Below are 22500 nucleotides of genomic sequence, written 5' to 3'. Positions count from 1 at the left end.
TTACAATAGCCAGTTCTTTTGCTCAAACTATCATAACTCAAGCTGCTTCAAATGCCAAGATATGTAAAATAAATATAACAAATGCAAAATCCTTCCAAGAATACATAAGAATTCCTGGATCACTACCAAAATTTTATCATCTGTCTCTTGTGTCATTACCAACTTTTTCTGCAAGTTTCATCAAATACCGTTCACACTTTTTGAGTTATTTTGCACACAGACGGACATACCAACGCTGATGAAAACATAACCTCCTTCTTTGGTGGAGGTAACTAAACTTGACTAAGGGTGTGAATAGCACCTAAATTGCTAGAAATAAGCACTAAAGTGCTCACCCTTAGTGAGCTACATATGTTTCCACATTAAATGTTTATAAATTCCGTCCAAGGGTTATTGTTATTATTATTATATTTATCCTACATTATATCGGCATAACTTGATGCAACCCCAATAAACTGGTTCACTAGTCAGCATCATTTGATAGTGGCCAGCATAATGGAATAGGAGCTTTATTTGCATATTCAAAATGTTACCATAAGCAAATTTAAAAGATATGTGTGTGTGTGTGTGTGTGTAACTGACCCTAGTCACATTTAGTGACAATTATAATTCTCCTTTTTGGTAAAACATTGTAAACTGCTGTTTATATTAATTTTTGTTGACAGCAACCTTACTTGGAGTGTGCACATCAACAAAAAAGTCGATGTTGCCTGCAGAATGTGCTCATGGATCCTCAGAACTTTCCAATCTAGGGATCATGAAACCATCATCCTTCTCTTCTCTACATTTGCTTGGTTCCATTTCGGATACTGCTGCCCATTGTGGTCCCCCTACAAAAAACAAGACATAATGAGGATCGAAGTGCCACAAAGATCAATCACAAAAAAAAATGGCATGATAGGACTTGATTATTGGGCTTGACTTAAACAGCTGAAGCTCTATTCTCTGCAATGCTGCTGTGAGCGATACATTATTTGCACCATGTGGAAAATATTCCACCAATATTATCCAAATGGTATTGGCATTATGTTTACAATTCACCCAAGACTAGGCCCCTGTGTAATGCGTCCCCTACAAAGGTCAAGATCACATCACATAAGAACATTGCAACACAACTTCTTCACTGCAAATGGTCCAGCACTTTTTAATGTTATCCCAAAAGAAATGAAAGTAGAAAAAGACCCCACAACTTTCAAACGGTACCTGGACAAATTCCTCCAGGAAATACTAGATAAACCACCTACATCTGGGTACATCTCAACCAACAACTTTCTGCTCGAGTGGTCCATGGTGTCCCGAAATAATTAACTAAAAGACTTTTCCAGGTGGTGTTACTGAGTTAGTCGTGGCCTGGGCCGATAATGACTGAAACCAATCTAAGTTATCTAAGTTATATATATATATATATATATATATATACACATAACTATATTACATAATCTATACATATAAGTTTGACATGGGCGATTCTTTCTTGTCTTGGGATTCATGGTCAAATGGCTGGGTGGAATTGCGTGAAAAATTACACAGATACACGTTTGTATATATGTGTGTGAGTATGTATATACACACCTTTATGTTAATAGGGGACAGCTTTTCTTTGAAATATGTTATATTACTATGACATAACTATGAGTTAAATTTTTTTTTAAATTAAGGATTTTAATAGGTACAGGCATGGCTATGTGGTAAGAAGCTTCCCAACTATATGGTCTCAGGTTCAATTCCATTGTGTGCCACATTAGGCGAGTGTCTTCTACTGTAGCCCTGGGCCAACCAAAGCCTTGTGAGTGGATTTGGTAGACAAAAACTGAAAGAAGGCCATCATATGTATATATCTGTCCAGAAGTCTTTGTGTTTGTCTCCCACTACCATCTGACAACTGTTGTTGGTTTGTTTACATCCCCATAACTTAGCAGCTCAGCAGAAGAGAATGATGGAATAAGTACCAGGCTTAAAAAGAAAGATAAGTACTGGGGTTGGTTTGTTTGACTAAACCCTTCAAGGTGGTGCCCCAGCATGGCTCCAGTCCAATGAGCAAAACAAGTAAAGGTTAAAAGATAAAATTTCCTTATTATTCCTTTATGTTTAGTTTGGAGTAATAGTGTTCCTAAGTCCATTAGTACATTAAGTACTAATAATAATAAATGGCATTTGGTTGGCGTACTTTGCCATAGATTGCAAAGGATCTTGCTTGAATAGACCATTCTTAAATTCCTACATCAAATAAGCTAAATGACTAATGAATGAAATGTTACCTAGATGTTCTCAGATTAAATGTTGATCAGACCATATAATTCAGGCGATTGACACCAAATGTTAACACAAGTGATGTTTCCCCTAACTGTTTTTGATAAAACTCAAAAGACCCGTATCTCAATTGCATATTGACATATTTTAGCAATTTATTGTTTTATAAGTTTTCTAATTTATGTACTGTTCATTTATATATTTATATACCATATTTGATGGCATATAAGACACGCTATTTTCAGAAAATAGAGGTCTCAAAAAGATCACCCTGAGGCCCATAAAGTTATGCCTCCCATTAGCTTTCACTGCTAATAATAATGCCAATGTGTCTTTGATGCCATCGAATATGGTACTTCACCTATTAAATTTTTTGCTTTATTTGTCTTTTTATTTTTCAAAATTCTCTTAATATTTTGAGCTGTTGTATTTCCTGACTCAGCAAACAACCTTTGTTTTCACATTCTTTTCTCCAGTATACATTATTTCATCTCACTATTCTTCGTTTCTGTAATTAGAAATGCAATATTCCTACAAGTGACAGTTTTTGAAATTTTAATAGTTTTTCAGATGAAACTGCTGTGAATCATAACATTGTAATATCTTTATAACTTCATTTGAATTATTTATTTTATTCTTCCCATTCCCCTTCCAACATACAAACTACTATTCAGCATTGTTCTCTACATTTCTTTGGATTACATTTCTGGATTCATATGGGAGATTTTCAGGAAATGAGTGTTTCTTAAAGAGTTCACATCTGATCCACAGGATGTTATTCTCTTAATCTTTAAGCACTTGGTTGATGTATTTATTTTTGCTCCATTGTCTAGTAGGTACTGCCTGAATGATATGTATCATTCAAAAGTTGTCTGTTCTAATTATAAACTTCTTCCTCCCTCTTTTCTTTTGAGGTACAGCCTGTCAATATTACTGTTTCTGCAGAAATTTACAGTTTATGTTAGGGACTGGAGATGAACACACTCACAAGTATTACCTTATGTTGCAGAGAGAAAAAAAATATTGAGAATTTGGCGTGGATAGAAATCTTTTAAGGGAACATTGTTTGAATAGAAATGCAGTCACTAGTTTTCTAATCCCATTTGTCTTGCTTTTCAAAAGTTCTGAATTAAAATCTTCTACCAAATCTTAGTCACAATTTATGTTTCTAACACTAGATTAATGATAAACTTAGATATGTTTCTACCAAAGATTGGTCCAGGCTATGTCTAACTTAATAGCACCACCTGATAGAATTATCTAAATCCTTTTTATAGTCAAGTTTTGTCTGTGGTCCATTCAAGTAGTGAGTTCTTATTGAGTGAGTTGTATCCAGGTATGGGTGGCTTGTCTGGTATTCTTTGAAGAAAGCTGTCTAGACTCCGTTTAAAGCTGATAGGATCTGTTTCCTCTTTTATCTGTTTCAGGATAATGTTAAACAGGGCAGGGCCTACTGAGGAAAAGATAACTAAGTTATTTTATTAAATTCTTTGTTATATTTAAAATTAATTGAAAGAAGCACAGAGTATCTCAACAGAAATATGGTAACAAAAGGGTTAATAAAGTTATGCCAGATTGTCCTTATATAAAGAAAAAAAATGTCAAAAATTATAAATTTTCTTAGTAATAGATAATGAAGAATATGTAAGTAAAGACCTCAGAATTTTCCGTCATAATATTCTAGTATTCTTAATTTTCTACTTCCTCATTATCTGAAAAATTATTGGTTTCAAATTTTTGCACAAGGCTGGCATTCTCAAGGAAGGGGCTAAATAAGTTACATCAACGCCAGTGCTCAACTGGTACTTATTTTATCAACCTCAAAAGGATGAAAGGCAAAATTGACCTTGGCAGAATCTAAACTCAGAACATGCAGACAGACTAAATGCTGCTAAGCTTTTTGCCTGGTGTGCTAACATTTCTGTTAGCTTGCCACCTCATAACTTGAAACAATATTAAGTGCATTGTATGACACCAGTTGTTCATTATATAGAAAAACATTTGAAGGGCATTGTATGACATCAGTTATTCACCTTGTGGTAAGGTTACCCACACATTAATGACAACCTATACTGACAGCAGCCAACACTTCTAATTGATTTCACGTTACTTCTGTCTCCCAAGCTAATTATGTGGGAGGAAAGTCACTACAAAAACAAAATTAGATGACAAATAGATAAGACTATGTACACATGTTTAACATTGAAACAGACCCATTACAACTAGCATTGCTCTTAGCTCATATCTAATCTTTCTAATTTGTAGTTCTGTATAAATTATAAATATTACATAAAATAATATTTTTTATATAAAATATTTTACATATATAACAAATATTATTTACAACAATAAATTCTATGTAAAATATACTGCATATATAAGATACTAAATACATAAAATGTATTTTTACATAAGTAATTTTTTTTTACATGAAGTATACTTATTACAACAATAATTTTAAGATAATATATATTTTTACATTAAGTACATTTATTAGAAATTTTGTGGTTTTACATAAAATATTTAATAAGTAACTATTTAGCTACAAGAAGGCAATGAGCTGGCAGAATCACTCAAACTTTAGAAAAAATGGCTTGCAACATTTCTTCTGGCTTTTTGCATTCTGAGTTCAAATTCTGCCAAATTTGATTTTGCATTTCATCCTCTTGGAATTAATAACATAAAGCATCAATCAAGTATTAGGATCAATGGTATCAACTAACCCCAATCTCTCAAAACTGTTGGCCTTGTGCCTTAATAAAAACCCATTATTTAGACATAAGTCAGTGTTGATCAAGCATTATCAATATGTCTCAACACCGAGCATCATATATTTTTGAATGTTTGAGACTACAATGTTCAATATGTTTATCTTTTCTTAAAAGACTATAGATGGTATAGACATGTGGCTGCTGTTATTTCTAGCAGGCTGAGTGACCACAAATAGGTTTCCTGCTAGATAAACTCTTATTAGTTATACAGTGCTGAAAGGTTTTAAGATATTCAAAGCACTAGACTTACTACATTACAATATGTACCTTTCTACATATATATACTTTATAGGTGTGGCTGTGTGGTAAGAAGCTTGCTTCCCAACCACAGGTTCTGGGTTCAGTCCCACTGTGTGGCACCTTGAACTGATCAAAGCCTTGTAAGTAGATTTAGCAGATAGAAACTGAAAGAAGCCCATTGTATGTATATATATGTATGTATGTATGTATGTATGTATGTATGTATATATGTGCACGCATCTTTGTGCCTGTGTTTGTCCCCCCATCACCACTTGGCAACCAGTGTCAGTGTGTTTATGTCCTCTTAACTTAGCAGTTCAGCAAGAGGTTGATCAGTTCTTTGGTTTTCTTCTACTGACTTATTCATAATAAAAAAAAAAAAATCCTATCAAGTGGAATATTATTTGACAGAGATTAGGCTGTTACGTCTTTGACTTGTTTATCTCTATGTTTCATTCCTTGTTGACTTGCTGGTTTCATTGTTTTGTCAGTAGATGAACTATCAGAGAATTAAGTCATATTCATAAAGATCATCTTTGAATGTCAGAAATAGTAGAGTACCTGACTGAACTTTCAAAATTTATTTCTGTTTTACATTTTATTTCCAAAACCAACATTAGTATGTGAACCAAGAGAATTTGTTTACATGGAAATCAGTTAGAATAATGACAAGAAAAAAATGATGAGGTGAGATAGACGTCTTTGATACAAGTAAAAGAGATTGCCAAATAGGTGATGGTTATTGGAAGAGTTTGGGGAGTGGTATTAGAAGTCATTGTTATCAAAACTTCATAGAAAGGAGTGAGCAGAGAGAATAGATTCTTGGTGTACACAACTACCACATTATGGAGAAAAGTTAGTGTGGGGTGTAAAATTTATGAATTTATGGTTTTATATCAAAAATAGAATAATTATTATTTATACCAGAATTATATCATTATTATCTACATTAGAATGTAAGGCAGTAAGCTGGCAGAATCATTAGTATGCTGGACAAAATGCTTAGTAGCATTTTATCTGTTTTCATGTTCTGAGTTCAAATACTGCTGAGTTTGACTTTCCCCTCAAATTTCAGGCTTTGCGTCTATAATAGAAAACACTATCGATATTAGAATTGTAACTTCACCAAAGACAGAATATTTGTTTCACATGATAAAAGCATAATTCGTTTCTTTATAGTTTTCATTTAACTGCATTTATGCTTCTGAGGATAAATAACGCTCGAGGCAGGGGACTTTTTTTTTTTGCCAGACTATTAAGAAGTTAGTTCAAGTTAGAGTATTAACTACCTTAACTAGGGTGGAGCACCCCTTACCCTTGAGCATAACTCTGCCCTCATTCAAAATTGAAACCATCTGCTGATGAAATCTCTAAAAATCTATGCAGAAAAAAATCCAGTTTAAGTCTTTGGTAATTCAATTAAAATTTTAAAAAAGGATTTAAGCCTCTAGTAATTTAATGTTAGTTAAAAAAAAAAGAAAGAAAAAAGAAAAAGAAATTGTTTAAGCCTTCAGTAATTTGATATAATGTTGCAGGCTTATGGAATTGTAAAATTAAAATTTCATTATTTTTCTCAGTACAGATTAAATTCTGCATGTTGCTATGCATTTGTAATTTACCCCTGATACAAAAAGTTTCTTTACGCCTTATTTAAACTAACGATATTTACAAAAGTGCTGAACATTTCATAAGAAACAGTAAAGAAATCAAGGAAGATCTAATTTGAACCTCACAACGTCCTATTCTTCTAATTTGATAAATTTTAAAATTAAATGCTTCTGTAACAAATTATAAAACTACAAATGCCAATAAGAAAAGATGGTGTACATCTCAATTAATATTAACTTCTTTGCAAACCAGAGACACTGTACCTATGTAATGTTGTTGTTTCATCATAAGTCTGCTTTGATCAAGCAGCTCTATGGAGAAAGGCATTCCATTCATGACCATCCTATCTTTTCCCAAAGCATAGGAAACTCAGAATCACATTATCCAATCTATTCTTTTTAACATATTATACTCTAATTTGAAGGAAATTTAACTATTACATCTAGCAGGTTGAATGGCCACATAAAAATTGGCTAGCATCATTATATAATAAATTAATATGGTTAAATTTAACTGAAATAGTGGGATGCTGATTTACATTTCTAATAGTAATTAACTTTATCTCTCTTACATTCTGATTTCAAATCCTGCAAACGTTCATGTTTGCCTTTCATCCTTCTAGCATCATGAGAAATAAACATTAGTCATGCACTCATAGGAATTCAATCAACTAACTTCCTTTCTTATAAATTTGTGGCTTTTTACCAAAGTAAGAATCATCTCCAATATATGTGTGGCTTTGTGCCAAAGTAAAAAAAATAATCAATATTTGTAATCATCAATAAACAATTTAGTTTGGCCTCACTCATCTTGATTTATGAAAACAAAATATTTTATTTACAAAGTATTACAGTAATATAAACATTTATGGAGCCATCGTATGGTTTAACTCACTTTGTCTTGTAATAACGGTTTCAAATTTTGGTACCAGGCCAGCTATTTCAGGGAAGGAGTAAGTCAATTACATTGACCCCAGTGCTCAATTGATACTTATTTTATTGACCTTGAAAGGATGAAATGCAAAGTCAACCGTGGTAGAATTTGAACTCAGAAGATAAAGATAGACAAAATACTACCAAGCATGTTTCCCAGCCTGCTAACAATTCTGCCAGCTCACTGTCTTACTCTGTCTCATAATAATAAACTAAGAAATCAATTCAGTACATAATTTCTCTCATTCTTATCAGATTTCTTAACATTATATAACAGCACTCCAATTCACATTTCTCACTCACTCCCCTTGTTTCTATGTTGTCTTGTATATTTTGTCACACTATGATAATTGAAAAGTGGAATGGAAGGATAGATAAATATTTGTTTTATACACATATTGAAACACGCACTATATCTGACGATATTTAAACATGTATAAGTTGCAAAAAGGAAAAAAAAAAAAGTTTCATAAAAGAAAACATAAATGAAATGACCCAAGATGTTTACACATGTGTTAAAGTTTAGCAAAATAAAGTGAAATGATACATTCAGTAATTACAATGCATTGAATAAGATGAATTAAAAACTATTTTGTGTAAAGTTCTTATAGTGCAATGGTTTTTCCATGTTTAGAAACATAATACACTGTGTTTTAATTACCATGGGGACAAAGTGTATTTTACAACAAAAAAAAAATGACATTGACAGACAGACATAGAGATGGGTTTTTTATGACTATAACAGACAGCAACTATTGAAGCTAGCCTTTGTACGGAACAACACTCATAATTTAATTTCAGATATAGTTCTTACACATTTTCTGTGACACACAAAAAAAAAAAAAAAGTTGATTTTGAAATGGCACAACTCTCTTCAGGCATCTTGGGATATATGAAATTAGTATTTTTTATCTTTTTTAAAAAAATTTTCTTTATTCTTTTTCTTTCTTACTTTTTTTTTTTTTTTCATAATTATTTTCGTCAGATTTCTGTATAATTATTTATTTAAAATTACAAAAGAGCTTAAAGCAAAAAATGTAGCTTTGGCAATAAAAAGAAAATACCAGAAACAAACAAGACCAAATTTATTAAATTATGAAACTTTCATAGGAATCTGTATTAAGCAAACTAAATTTCTCAGTTCTACTAATGCCTTCAAAAAATATAAAATCATCATCATCATAATCCTCCTCCTCCTCCACCTCATCATCATCATCATCATCATCATTATTCTACATCCATTATTCCATGTTGGTATGGACTGGATGGGTGGGCCTCATGACACTTGCTGTGGTCATTCATCAACTGTTACACACACAATAACATAGAAATCTACTAAACTTTGTTGCTGTGTATGTCATGATTTGTTTTCTTTTGCTAACATTTTTACAGTTGAATATCTTTCTTATTGCCAACCACTTTACAGTGTAGACTGAATACTTTTTATCATGCCACAAGCATCAGAGAGGTTTTCTGTGGCAAGACCAAACTGTCTCCTCTAGCCTGCCTCAATTTTATTTCAGAGTTACTGCTCTTCTAGATGGGTTGCCTGTAATGTAAATTGGAGCAGCCCTCAATCTCCATTCATTCGTCACATTTTTTGCTACAGAATTAAATTTTTTTCTTATTATGATGATATTAATTTCAACATGAATTTTGAGTTGACTCAAATGAATGAATGAATGGATAAACAAAGTCAGCCAAAGCTTTATTTATTTATTTATTTATTTATTTATTTATTTATTTATTTATTTGTTTGTTTGTTTATATTCCTGATACTATTACAAGAATTTTCTGTAATTTAAAAAAAATCTCCATGGATGAGTATCAAGCTTCAACTCCATCCTTAATCACTTCACCATATCTGCACTCATATGTTAGTCACATCAACCCAGGCACATCTGTTGTAATGTTGTCACACAAGAGATATATGATAAAATCTCTACACAAATTTTTATACATATTGAATGTTTGTGTAGCTGAATGAAGTGAGCTGCTTGCTCAATTGTGATAGATTTAAATTCAATGTCCATTATGTCTCTGTGCAGAACAATTCTGTTGACGTAGCTGTGAAGAATAAAGATATTGGGAAAATTACTGGTGATAGACATCTTATCAAGAGGAAGAAATGTCTGTCATCTGTTTAACCCTTTAGTTACCATACTTCTGTTGAAGTACACTGCCTTCAATTAAATTTTTGAAAAATGATGAAGTATTTTGTAAAATAACTTTGTCAATTTTAGGCTGGGATTTGGAACATAAAATTAGAAAGGAATTTTGATGGAAGATCTTAATTTAGATCACTTTAACGGAAGAAGTTTTATTCATGGAATCAAAGATGGTCTCAGTGTAGTTGGTATTTAAAGGGTTAATGCAAAACCTAAACTTAAGTTGAATAGCAATTCTAAGAATTCATCTAATTCCAGAAAAATATTAACATTTCTTTATTTTTTGTTTCTCTTTTGCAGATTCAAGTTAGTCTAAAGTCAAAAGGATTAACGGATTAACCAGATGATTTAAAACACCAGATTGAAAGAAAAACAAAAAACTTCATAGCACTGAATTTTCACTTTAGTTTCATTCATTTATATTCAAGACATATTCCAGTAAACAAACTTTATGAAATTCTATAGAATCCCCACTCTATATTTGTATGCTTGTGGATGGATTTGACTTCTAGCACAGAGTAATTTCTTTCACTTTGTATTTCATAAGAGTTTGTTGTTTCTGGAATTTAAGTAATCATGTCAAGCCAAATAAACTTTTGTCTTTTGTTGATATGTCTTTTTGCATACAATGGTAAGTTTTACCTTTAATATTCAATCTAATGAGGATTGCTGGTTGATATAAATTATCAGAACAATTACCAAAATGCTTTGTAATATTTAACTCCTTATCATTCAGATTACTTTGTCAAATGTCATGCTAATTTATTCACATGGTTTTGAATTAAATACCATTAACTTGTAGCCTCAAGATTTCAATGATGTGATTGCTTATTTTTAGAAAGCCATTGTAGGGTAAGTGTGAAAAGCCAGATCTGGCCAGTTTGAACATACGGCAAGTAGTATACTGAGACCAGATATGGCCAGTTTAAATGCTAAAGGATTAATTATGTCTGTTTACATTCCGAGTTCAAGTCTTACTAAGATTGGCATGGTGTTTTGTCCATTTTGGGGTCAATAAAATAAATATCAATAACATACTGAATTTAAGCTAATTGGTGACACCTGCTTTTATGGTTTCCGTCCATGAGCTATTGTTAGAAATCAATAATTTATCTAATATAAAATGATGGAGTGACAGAAACAGAAGCACACCGAACTAAATGCTTTATACTATTTAGTTTGTCTATCAACACTGCGTTCAAGATTGCTGGAGTTGAATTTGAACATCATCCCTTCTAGGTTGATACTGATAAAACAAGCACAAGTCATACACTATAATAGATGTAATCAGTTAAATGTATGGAATCTAAAAAGATGAGTTGTAAGTCTAAATAGTAATGACCTGATTCAGCTTTTGGTTATGACTGTTGTTATGATATTTTATACATTTGTTTTGCAAGATTCCTGATGTGCCTGTGGTTATTTGGCAAAAAAAGATAAAATGATTATCCTGAAATATAACAATGTTGTTATGACCTCCTCACTTACTCCACTTCCTTGAGAAAGGCATGAATGCCATAGCTCAAACCACAAAAGCTCAATTATTTCACTCTCACACACAAAAATATTGAAGCATTAAATTCAGCTTCACAAATTTACAGATAAAAAAAAGTTTTTTTTTTTTTTTGTCTTTGCTTTTGTGTTAATCAAAGAAAAGGGAGGGCAGCATCCAAGATTTCTGGGAGGAATGAGGAAGCTATTCTCAGACTGGAGACTAGGCTTGTATGCTTGCAATAGAAAGGACTCCTCTAAAGAGAAGTCCAACAGCTAATTAGTGATGTTAAATGTGTAACAGATTAAGTCTACTCCAAACCAAGTTCTCGCTGTTGTTTAATATCAAGTAATCTTTGATCAAGCAAACCTAGAATTAGAATCAATTATTTTTCAGCAATAATCATCATGTCTTTTTTGTATATCCAAGAAGACATTGTCCAACACTTCCTTTCCTTTTAAAGACAGTATTGTGTAATTTGAGAGAGATTTGACTACCGCAATTTCTAAAAAGTTGAGATTTCCTTATTGGCTCAACACCTGCCAATTATACAGTAACCAAGGATGCTGAGATAGTTAGAACACCAAACTTAATACAGTGTAATGTGTAGCTATGTATTTCTAGATACTGAGTTCAAATCCCAGTGAGATCATCTCTCTAAATGTTATTCCTCCATAGTTGACAAAATAATTATTAGAATCAAGTACATATAAAGTGAGATTTCTATATTACAAAATGATTATATAAATAGGCAATTAAACAATCCAGATCTTTGCAATGTCTTTTTTGTCTTCAGTTGCTGGTAATGATTGCATTCATGAGAAAACATGTGGGAGTTGCATACAACGCAATGGGACATGCAGCTGGTGCCTCTCTCCTGTAAGTTATTGTGTGTTTTTATGCAATACTTCAACATTAGAAAAATTATATTGAATTCTTTTAAAATTAAACACACACACACACACACACACACACACACACACAAACACACACACACAAACACACACACACACACACACACACACACACACACAAACACACACATGTATATGTACAGATCATGTATATTACATTGTACAAATTTAGACAATTTTTTTGCTTATCTGTTTTTCTTCAGTGTTAAATATTTTTACCTCTAATTTTCCATAATAACATGGGTTAAATAATTTTCATGTGACATGTGTTTAAAAAAACAAACAAACAAAAAAACAGTCTCTGAAACCCCAGGAATTGAAAGTTCTTTAATGTGATGTCGTTACTCATAAGAAAGCTAATGGTGTATCATAACTTATCCAAGTTGGGATGTAGATATATAAAAGAAAAGATACCTATTACTTTGCCATTCTAAGTGTCATTCAATCCACTTACCATTAACAAAAAATATTAATTGTATTATTCAAATTCAAGGATTTCCATGGTGCCTCAAGATGTGAAACCAGAGGAACTTTACTGAGAGGAGGCTGTTCTGAAAGTTCAATCTATCAGTCTGTGAATGAAGCTCATTTGAAAAAGGTAATAAATGTGTATTCCTGAATGTAATTTTCCAACCAAATATTTTTATGCAAATATGTAAACTTTAATAACAGTAGCAACTTTAAGTGTAAAACCTAACATTTTGCCTAGTTAAACACTACCACTTGGGTGCATTTAGTTGAATTCACTATGTTACAAGTATTCAGACTAAGCCTCTGGTTTGAGGCCTGGTAGGTAGAATTGGTAAATAGAAGAAACTGTGAAAGTCTGTCAGAAGAACCATTCCTATTTTTGCATAAGCCTTTAAGCCAAGTCCTCTAGTCTGAGGATAATTAACAGCCTCAAAGCTCCTAGAAAGGGTGCCCTTCCTCATCTGATTAAATCATAAAAAAAGTTGCTACTACAAAAATCTCTACTCTAATGAACTAGCTCCCTGTATATCCTTACCTTCTCCATCCAGACTGTCTCTCTCCACCAGTCACTATTCTTCTTGTCACCATTACTGTGTCTCATCCTGCAAGCCCTTCACAAAGCACATTTCCTGGTCCTTGCTTTCCAGAATGACAGCTCCCTGAAATTCTTTCCTACTTATGTTTTTTTTCTGCAGATATTGACTTAAAAATGTTCAAATTGAATGTCAACTACATCAATCACCAAGAACAAATTGACAAGTTTATAGACATAGTTCCTCTTCTTTTGATAAGCTTATTATATATATATATATATATATATATATATATATATATATATATATATATATATATATATATATATATTCGGTTAAAATGTCTTACGTTTAAGCTGGTTCCCATGCATTTCCCTGAAGAGAAGATTACATTTTTAACATCGCCGATTCCTATGGATGATATAATTTGTAATCTTCGAAACATATGTTGGAAATAAAAGTATGCAGTTAAAATATGCGTTTTACTCCATTCATTAAATTTATATGCTGTAACTGCTGAGGACATATGTAAGCTCGCAAGGAATGAAGCCAGTATGCTCCGTTGGATGTGTAATGTCAATGTGAATACCCGTCAGAGTGTAAGTATCTTGAGAGAAAAGCTGAACATTAGAAGCATCAGTTGTGTGCAAGAGAGACGATTGCGCTGGTATGGACATGTGGTGAGAATGGATGAGGATAGCTGCGTGAAAAAGTGCCACACCCTAACAGTTGAGGGAACCCGTGGAAGAGGTAGGCCCAGGAAGACCTGGGCTGAGGTGGTGAGGCAAGACCTTCGTACATTGGGCCTCACTGAGGCGATGACTACTGACCGAGACCTTTGGAAATGTGCTGTGCGTGAGAAGACCCGGCAAGCCAAGTAAGATCGTTGCCAGTGCCCCTGGACTGGTTCTTGTGCGGGTGGCACATGAGATGCACCATTTTGAGTGTGGCCGTTGACAGTACCGCCTGACTGGCTCCCGTAGGATTTTCGAGCGAGATCGTTGCCAGTGCCCCTGGACTGGCTTGTGCGGGTGGCACATAAAAGACACCATTTCGAGCATGGCCGTTTTCGTGCGGGTGACACGTAAAAGCACCCACTACACTCTCTGAGTGGTTGGCGTTAGGAAGGGCATCCAGCTGTAGAAACTCTGCCAAATTAGACTGGAGCCTGGTGTTGCCATCCGGTTTCACCAGTCCTCAGTCAAATCGTCCAACCCATGCTAGCATGGAAAGCGGACGTTAAACGATGATGATGATGATGATGATGATGATATATATATATATATATGCATAAATACCCTATTTACTCAAGCATAATAAAGGAAATTTAATACAACACATCTAAGTGGAAACTGGCAGAGTCATTAGAGTTTCAGATAGAATCATCATCATCCAGTCTCACTGTTTGCATGGATTCTGATGACTGTCACCATCCATTCCTTTTGAACTGGGAACTTGAATCATAATGAATGCCTTGTGGTATTTGTTCCAACTCTCTAAGATCTAAGTTCAAATCCTACCAAGGTCAACTTTACATTTCATCCTTCAAGGTTTGATCAAAAAGTACCAATCCAGGATGGTGGACTGGCAGAACTGTAAGAATGTCAGATTTGATACCTTGTGGTATTTGTTCTGGCTCATTGTGTTCTGAGTTCAATTCTCATGATGGCTTACATAGGTAACAGACTTAATCCATTGCCTGATTTAATATCCCCACTGGTACCTTGGATGCTTTTAGTAGAATCCACTCTATTGCAGGCATTTGGGTCAGGTCTTTGGTTTCAGGACACCTTCATCCCTACTTCCTATGAGTTTCAAAGACCCACTACAGGATCTGAGCACAGCCTTCCCTCTTGACTAAAAGGAAATAACTAAAATTGTGGGTTAACATTATATGCAAATGTAAAAGAAAAATAGATAAGAGAATTAAATATGTTACTGACTTTTGAGGATCAAAATGTTAGGATTTCATTATATTCAAGAATACAATGTACTTGAGTAAATATGGTAATTCATTTTACTTGGAAGTTTTGTTTTGTTTACTCTGCAGAATAGAAGAGCTACAAAGAAGAGACTTTTGAAACCTCAAAGAATTGTTCTACAACTTGTGCCAAGTAAGTTTTCTCTTTTCTTTATTTTAGGTATATTAAATTAGAATGAGGTAGAGAACTAGAATAGATACTTATAGTATCTAGTTGTATGCCCGAGTTCAAATCCTATTTCTGTCTTTTATCCATCTGGAATCAGTAACATGTCTTTAATTCAAGACAACAATATTTTTCAAGTTCAGTTTACATATTTTCCAGATACTGGTTATGTTTTGCCTGTGAAAGGGTTTTTAATACAAAAAGATGCCCATAACCGTTTGGGAGGTGTAAGTAAACAAATATTTTCACTTTTCTTTTTTTTCATTGGTTTTAGTAATTTGACTGTGGTCAAGCTGGGGGTGCCACCTTTTAAGGGGTTCTAATTGATCATACCAGTTCAAGAATTTATTTTACCAGTCATTAGTAATTGAATAATTAAGCTTTATATTTTTCTTTTTGCTGTGGAGGAAACGGTAAAGAAACATAACTCACCACATTATTTTATACTAGTATACACAAAGTCAAACTCATATATACTTATACATGTACACATATGTATCCTAATCATCATCATTACTTTGTGTCTTCTTTTCATGCTGGACTGGGTTGGATAGGTTTTCATGGATCTAGTCAGTTTTTATTTGAAGTTCCTGCCCTCCTAGATTAGTTAGGGAACCATGTTTTGCTTGTACAGTCCATTTTTGACATAGTTTTTACATGTAAAGTGGTTTTCCTAACACCAGTTACTTTACAGAGTGCATTGGGTGCATTTTATCATAGCACCAATACTAGAGCGGTTGCTTGTAACTACCTATAATCTTTGGAATTAGTTCTTTGAATTAGTATCCAAAGAAACATAATAGTAGTCTGCTGTTTTCAGATCATCATCTGTTGTATTGTTTAAAGTTAGAAATGGAACACAACAGTTCCAAGAAAAAGAAAAAAAACTTACAGAATCATCATCATCATCATCATCGTTTAACGTCCGCTTTCCATGCTAGCATGGGTTGGACGATTTGACTGAGGACTGGTGAAACCGGATGGCAACACCAGGCTCCAGTCTGATTTGGCAGAGTTTCTACAGCTGGATGCCCTTCCTAACGCCAACCACTCAGAGAGTGTAGTGGGTGCTTTTACGTGTCACCCGCACGAAAACGGCCACGCTCGAAATGGTGTCTTTTATGTGCCACTCGCACAAGCCAGTCCAGGGGCACTGGCAATGATCTCGCTCGAAAATCCTACAGGAGCCAGTCAGGCGGTACTGGCAACGGCCATGCTCAAAATGGTGCATCTCATGTGCCACCGCACAAGAACCAGTCCAGGGGCACTGGCAACGATCTTACTTGGCTTGCCGGGTCTTCTCACGCACAGCACATTTCCAAAGGTCTCGGTCAGTAGTCATCGCCTCGGTGAGGCCCAATGTACGAAGGTCTTGCCTCACCACCTCAGCCCAGGTCTTCCTGGGCCTACCTCTTCCACGGGTTCCCTCAACTGTTAGGGTGTGGCACTTTTTCACGCAGCTATCCTCCTCCATTCTCACCACATGTCCATACCAGCGCAATCGTCTCTCTTGCACGCCACAACTGATGCTTCTAATGTTCAGCTTTTCTCTAACATCAGAAAATGAGATTAATGTTGTGTTCTAATTCTGTAATTCTGTGCAGCCAGGATCCAGTAGAGAACATTGTGCTCATATTAGTGATTCAGTTGACAGCTTGTGTGGCTGTGTTTAGATGACAGCTATAAGGAGAAGGAGGCAGAGAAAGGGTGAGTGTAAGAATATAAGTGTCCCTGCTATGGTTGAATTTCAAATTAAAAACAGTTTGTTTGTTGCATTTTGTTGCTTGTTCATGCAGACAAGTCTGGTTGTAGAACAAGTGATGTTAAACTTAGTCTGACTTAACACATGATTGCACTGATCCTCTGCTCTCCTCTAGCTGTCTGTCCTCTCCATTTCTTTTTTTTTTTTTTTTGCTGCTATCTTATTAGATATGTTTAACTTTGAGTTTGACTGATTAGCTCTCAACAACTTTTGACCCATTTCTAATTTTACTGGTATCAGTCAATAAGTTTGATATGCAGCAATTGAGCATCATTGGTTAAATTTTTCATGATGTCATCAATCAATTTGAAAGATCCTGCTTTTGATTATGAAAAATTTCCATTTGCAGAGAAAACAGCCAAGGTTCAAATTGAGCCAAAGATCTGCTACAAATGGAAGCAGCTAACCACAAGACACTTAACTTGTCTTTTGCTTGCACACTCAGTTCTAATAAATAATTTTCCTATCAGATATGTTCTGAAATTCCATTAACTTTGAGTTCTCTGACCAAAGCATTCAGTTCTATTAAACTCAACCTGAATATGGAATGAGCTGTATTAAATTGTAATAGAATAAATCAAATTTTACTAGAGGATAATCAATTACTATAGTAGGGCTACTAGGCAGTTTCTTATCTAATGAAGAACTCTTTCATAAACAGTCACATCTATCACCTCTCCTTATACATCAGAATATATGCTCTTTTACAAGCTGATGTGGAAGCTTTTGCACAGTTACTTTATCTGCTAGAAATAACAGCAAAATAATTTTCAAATCATACATTATTTACTCAATAAAGAAAGATTCGCTGAACAAGGTAGTCTCTGAAATTAAAATTTAAAAAAAAAAAGCAAAAATGAAAAACAGTGGAATGCCTTTTGATTATAGGTCTTCTTATGGTGACCTAAGGCAAAACAGCATCAAATAAAACAACAACAATAAAAGACCACTTTTGTTTGTCTTTTCATTAATGCAGTAAGCATCTGATTAAGAGTATTGCAGTTGTCACATAGTTCTACATTAATAAGCAGTCCTGCTTTTTTATGATAGTTTCTAACATAGACACAACGAAAGAACTTAGAGGTGGGGAGGAGCAAGTCAATCAAATTGCACCCAGCACTTGACTGCTATTTTATTGTTATCAACCTTGGGAAGAACTCAAAAGGTAAAGTGCTGCAAAAAATACCACTAGGCATTTTGTCTGACACTCAAACAGTTCTGTCAATTGACAACTCTTTAAAAAAATGCAATAAATTGACCATATCTGGCTTAAATACTTTACCTGTTTTATGTTCAAACTGGCTAGATCTGACCTCTCAGAACTACCCTACAATGTCATTCTAAAAATAAGCAAGCACATCATCAAAATTTTGAGATTACAAGATAATGTATGATAATTCAAAACAATTTGAATAAATAAGCATTACACTTAACAGAGTAAGCTGAATGCTAAAGGGTTAAAATAAGGATTTCTTCTAACATTGGCACAATGCCACAAATTTTTGGCAAATGTTAGAGTCATTTTAACTGACCATGGTTTTTGACCTCTCTTTATTTTACTATGAAATAAATAAATTCACAAATTAGTTTAACTGAACTTAAATTTATCTTTGAATTTTTGTTGAACTTGAACACTTAGAATTTTTCTTATGGTAACTAATAGAACAAGATTTCAACCAAAATTTGGTAGAAAATTTAATACTTCATTTTATATTCTTTTACAAAGGATATCAAATTATCTGTTAATGCACCAAAACCTTTAAAGGTAGTAATGAAAAGTGATTGTAATCAGAAGTAAGTATAATCTATTGTTCTCTTTTTTTTCTTGTTATTTGAAATCCTTGCAATTTTCACACACACACATCAATAAAAATATACTTATATATATATATATATATATATATATATATATATATATATATATAAAATATATAGTTTTAGGGAAAATAACCAAGTTTCAAGAACTCATCGACGAAAATCCACTATCACATAACCTTAAACTTTGTTCAAATTGTATTTAAAACGATAATATGTAAGCTGGTTTTTGTATATAATATACATGTTAGCATATATTATAATGGATGAATGGATGATTATGGAATGTTTATTATTTTAATATTTTTATATTTTTTATAATTTTTCTATCTTTATAAAATAAGTATTTCATATAAATTCATTTGGTACTTATTGTTGGTTGATATATATATCTATTTATTATAATTATTGTTCTATTTGCAACCTGACGATTAGCTGCATTTTTGAATAGAATTTATTTTCGATAATTTTAATTGATTTTAATTGATTCAAATTTCCTTTCTATTTGAAAATTAGTTATGAAACACGTGTAGTCATTTTATTATTTTTATCTTATTATCTTTACTTTGTTCTATATTATACTCATTTATTGTGCTTTTAATTATTAATTTTTCTATATGTGATAGTGGATTTTCATCGATGAGTTCTTGAAACTTGGTTATTTTCCCTAAAACTATATATTTTATATATATTTTAATATATATAAATTTTTTATAAATTGATTTTAATTGAGTTTTTACCTGTAATTTTGGATTTTGTCCCTAATATTATTATATATTATATGTATATATATATATATATATATATATATATATATATACCGGAGTAAGCACATAAAATATGCAAGTAAATATATACGCTTTTATTCTTCTATTTGTTTTAGTCATTTGACTGTGGCCATGCTGGAACACCACTTTTAGTTGAGCAAATCGACCTAGGACTTATTCTTTGTAAGCCTAGTACTTATTCTATCGGTCCTTTTTGCAGAACTGCTAAGTTACAGGGATGTAAACACACCAGCATCAGTTGTCAAGTGATGTTGGCGGGGACAAACACAGACACACAAATATATACATACATATATATATAAGTAAATAAATGGAGTTGAGCGCAGATGCTATTCAGTTTCTTTTACTTTCTACCCTGGTAACTGTTTATTGAATTTTCCGTGTTAACTGTAAACAAAGGATAATTCATTCATCCATTTACATATATATATATATATATATATATATATATACACACACACACAATGGGCTTCTTTCAGTTTCTGTCTATCAAATCCATTCACAAGGCTTTGGTTGGCCCAAGGCTATAATAGAAGACACTTGCCCAAGGTGCCACGCTGTGGGACTGAACCCAGAACCATGTGGTTGGTAAGAAAGCTATTTCTTGTGTGTGTGTGTGTGTGTGTGTGTGTGTGTGTGTGCATGTGTGTGTGTGTGCATGTGTGTGTGTGCATGCGTGTCTGTGCATGTCTAGGTAGTTATCTAAAAAAAGAGGTAGTAAGTTTTATCTAATTTAAGATTATGAATATAAAGCGTAATGATTTTGAAATTAAAACTTTAGATTACTGACTATCATAAGTATAGGCTTTACAACTTATAACCAATGGATTGCAAAACATATATCTTGCTAATCTCAGTTTGTCTGTCTAACGAACAAGTTGTACTTTTTCATTTATGTTACAAAAACAATTTCTGCAATAAAACCCAAAATTTTCCAAACATTTCCTGCCTACAGTTGTATGGAGAATCAACTGCAAATATAGAATGCAAATATAGTACAAAACTAATACATATATTATAAATGGAATTTTTCTCTTTTTCCAGATATAAAACACAGATTGAAACATCCTCTTGTTATGGTATCCATAATGGGCAAGCAGTAAGTGAAATCCTTTGCAGTTTTTAAAAAGTTCTTCTAGTGAATCTATCAATAAAACGGTATAAATTGATAAAGCTGGATTAGACTCTTGAACTAGTTTAGAACAGGAATAGGCAAACTTTTACAAGAAGTAGGTGACATGTAAAAGGTTTTTTTGTTCAACATTCCAATTCTACTAAGCCACTGATCTGTCTTTGTAAATATAGATATTAATATATACAAATACATACATGTACATACATACATACATACATACATACATACATACATACATACATACATACATACATGCCTCTGAATGTCGCATCATATCCCTTCAGCAGCATCTTTTAACCACCAAGTGTCGAAGTGCATCCCTTGAACAAGTTTGCATACATGAAACTGATAACATCATGAGACTTGGGAACACAGCTCCTTGAGCAACACTCTTTGTCTGATAACCTAGAATACATGCCCATAGAAGTCACACAGCTCTACTGCAACATATCATCAGATGAAAGGATGAGCTTACATGAGCAGAAGACTATGCATGGATATGTTACTAGAAAGCTCCGTGATGATAGTAACATCAATCATCAAAGCAGTTTATCATGGATGAATAGCTGGATTATCAACTCCCACTTTCAAGAGTATGCATTTGCAATCAAGAAACAGGAAATATCAACCAAGTACCTGATGCACAAAAGAGATAAAGCTGTAAAACGTGACAACCAATGCAGACTTTGTGGAGTTCACACTGAAGATATCACCCACATCATAAGCAGTTGTCCGAAATGCCACTGATATATGCATCTGTTGGTTAATAGAGATTGTTCTCCTTATGTATTGCCAAAGCAATACACAAATGTATTTGATTATTCTAATGGTATTAACAGTAAAGAAATAAAACTAGAGGAACTAGTAATAGTAACCAGAACAGGGGTTAGTAAAGGAATTTCTGGTTAAGATTTTGAGAACAAATGCAACATAGTTGATGAAGATGTATTATTGAAAGAAGATAAAGATAAAAATGGTTGCCAAAGAGCAGGATCATTTCTCAGCTTTATTAACATAAGAGTCAATGGTTGAAGAATTACTGATATTCATAATTTCTATCATTTCAGGTAACATTCTCTTTTGTAATCAGCACAGAAATGTGTTTTCCCAAGAAAAAAATGTAAGTTTGTAAAATTTCTCCAGGTCTTTAATAATATCGTTATTATGTATTTCTTTCTCGAGTTAACGTCTGCTTCAGTCATTGTCTTCTCTTTACTACTCACTTCGTCAAACAGTTCAATCCTACAGCATAGCCACTCTGGACAAGTGTCTTCTATCATAAATGGAAACTTGCAGGATGGATTGTATCTGTTTTAGAGTGGTAGACTCAATCTGTTGAACGATTTAACTTCATCTGACATTTAGATATCTTTAACAGAAACCACCTTCTTGCTGCAAGCATTCAGACCTTGTCTCCTGTCTTAGGACATCAAAATCTTCCTCTTTTCTCTGACCAAGCTCAGAAGCTCTGCAA

At 33.3% G+C, this 22500-nt stretch overlaps 1 protein-coding gene across 1 annotated transcript in view; it reads left to right on the top strand.

Annotated features, from left to right (window-relative positions):
• The window catches only part of LOC106884407 (uncharacterized), a 108006-nt gene that overhangs the window by 3293 nt on the left and 82213 nt on the right, over positions 1 to 22500 (top strand). The window contains exons 2-9 of the mRNA XM_089361707.1: positions 10270 to 10600; positions 12258 to 12340; positions 12869 to 12973; positions 15430 to 15493; positions 15686 to 15753; positions 19015 to 19082; positions 20936 to 20990; positions 22094 to 22146. Coding sequence (XP_089217833.1) covers positions 10546 to 10600; positions 12258 to 12340; positions 12869 to 12973; positions 15430 to 15493; positions 15686 to 15753; positions 19015 to 19082; positions 20936 to 20990; positions 22094 to 22146 — 551 coding nt within the window. The 5' untranslated portion in view covers positions 10270 to 10545. The remainder of the gene's footprint in view (positions 1 to 10269; positions 10601 to 12257; positions 12341 to 12868; positions 12974 to 15429; positions 15494 to 15685; positions 15754 to 19014; positions 19083 to 20935; positions 20991 to 22093; positions 22147 to 22500) is intronic.

The sequence above is a fragment of the Octopus bimaculoides genome, chromosome 1 (genome assembly GCF_046866305.1).
Source record: "Octopus bimaculoides isolate indiv1 chromosome 1, ASM4686630v1, whole genome shotgun sequence".
NCBI classification, from domain to species: Eukaryota; Metazoa; Mollusca; class Cephalopoda; order Octopoda; family Octopodidae; genus Octopus; species Octopus bimaculoides.
The sequence above is the reverse complement of the archived record's forward strand: the minus strand, read 5'-3'. Positions and strand labels throughout refer to the sequence as shown.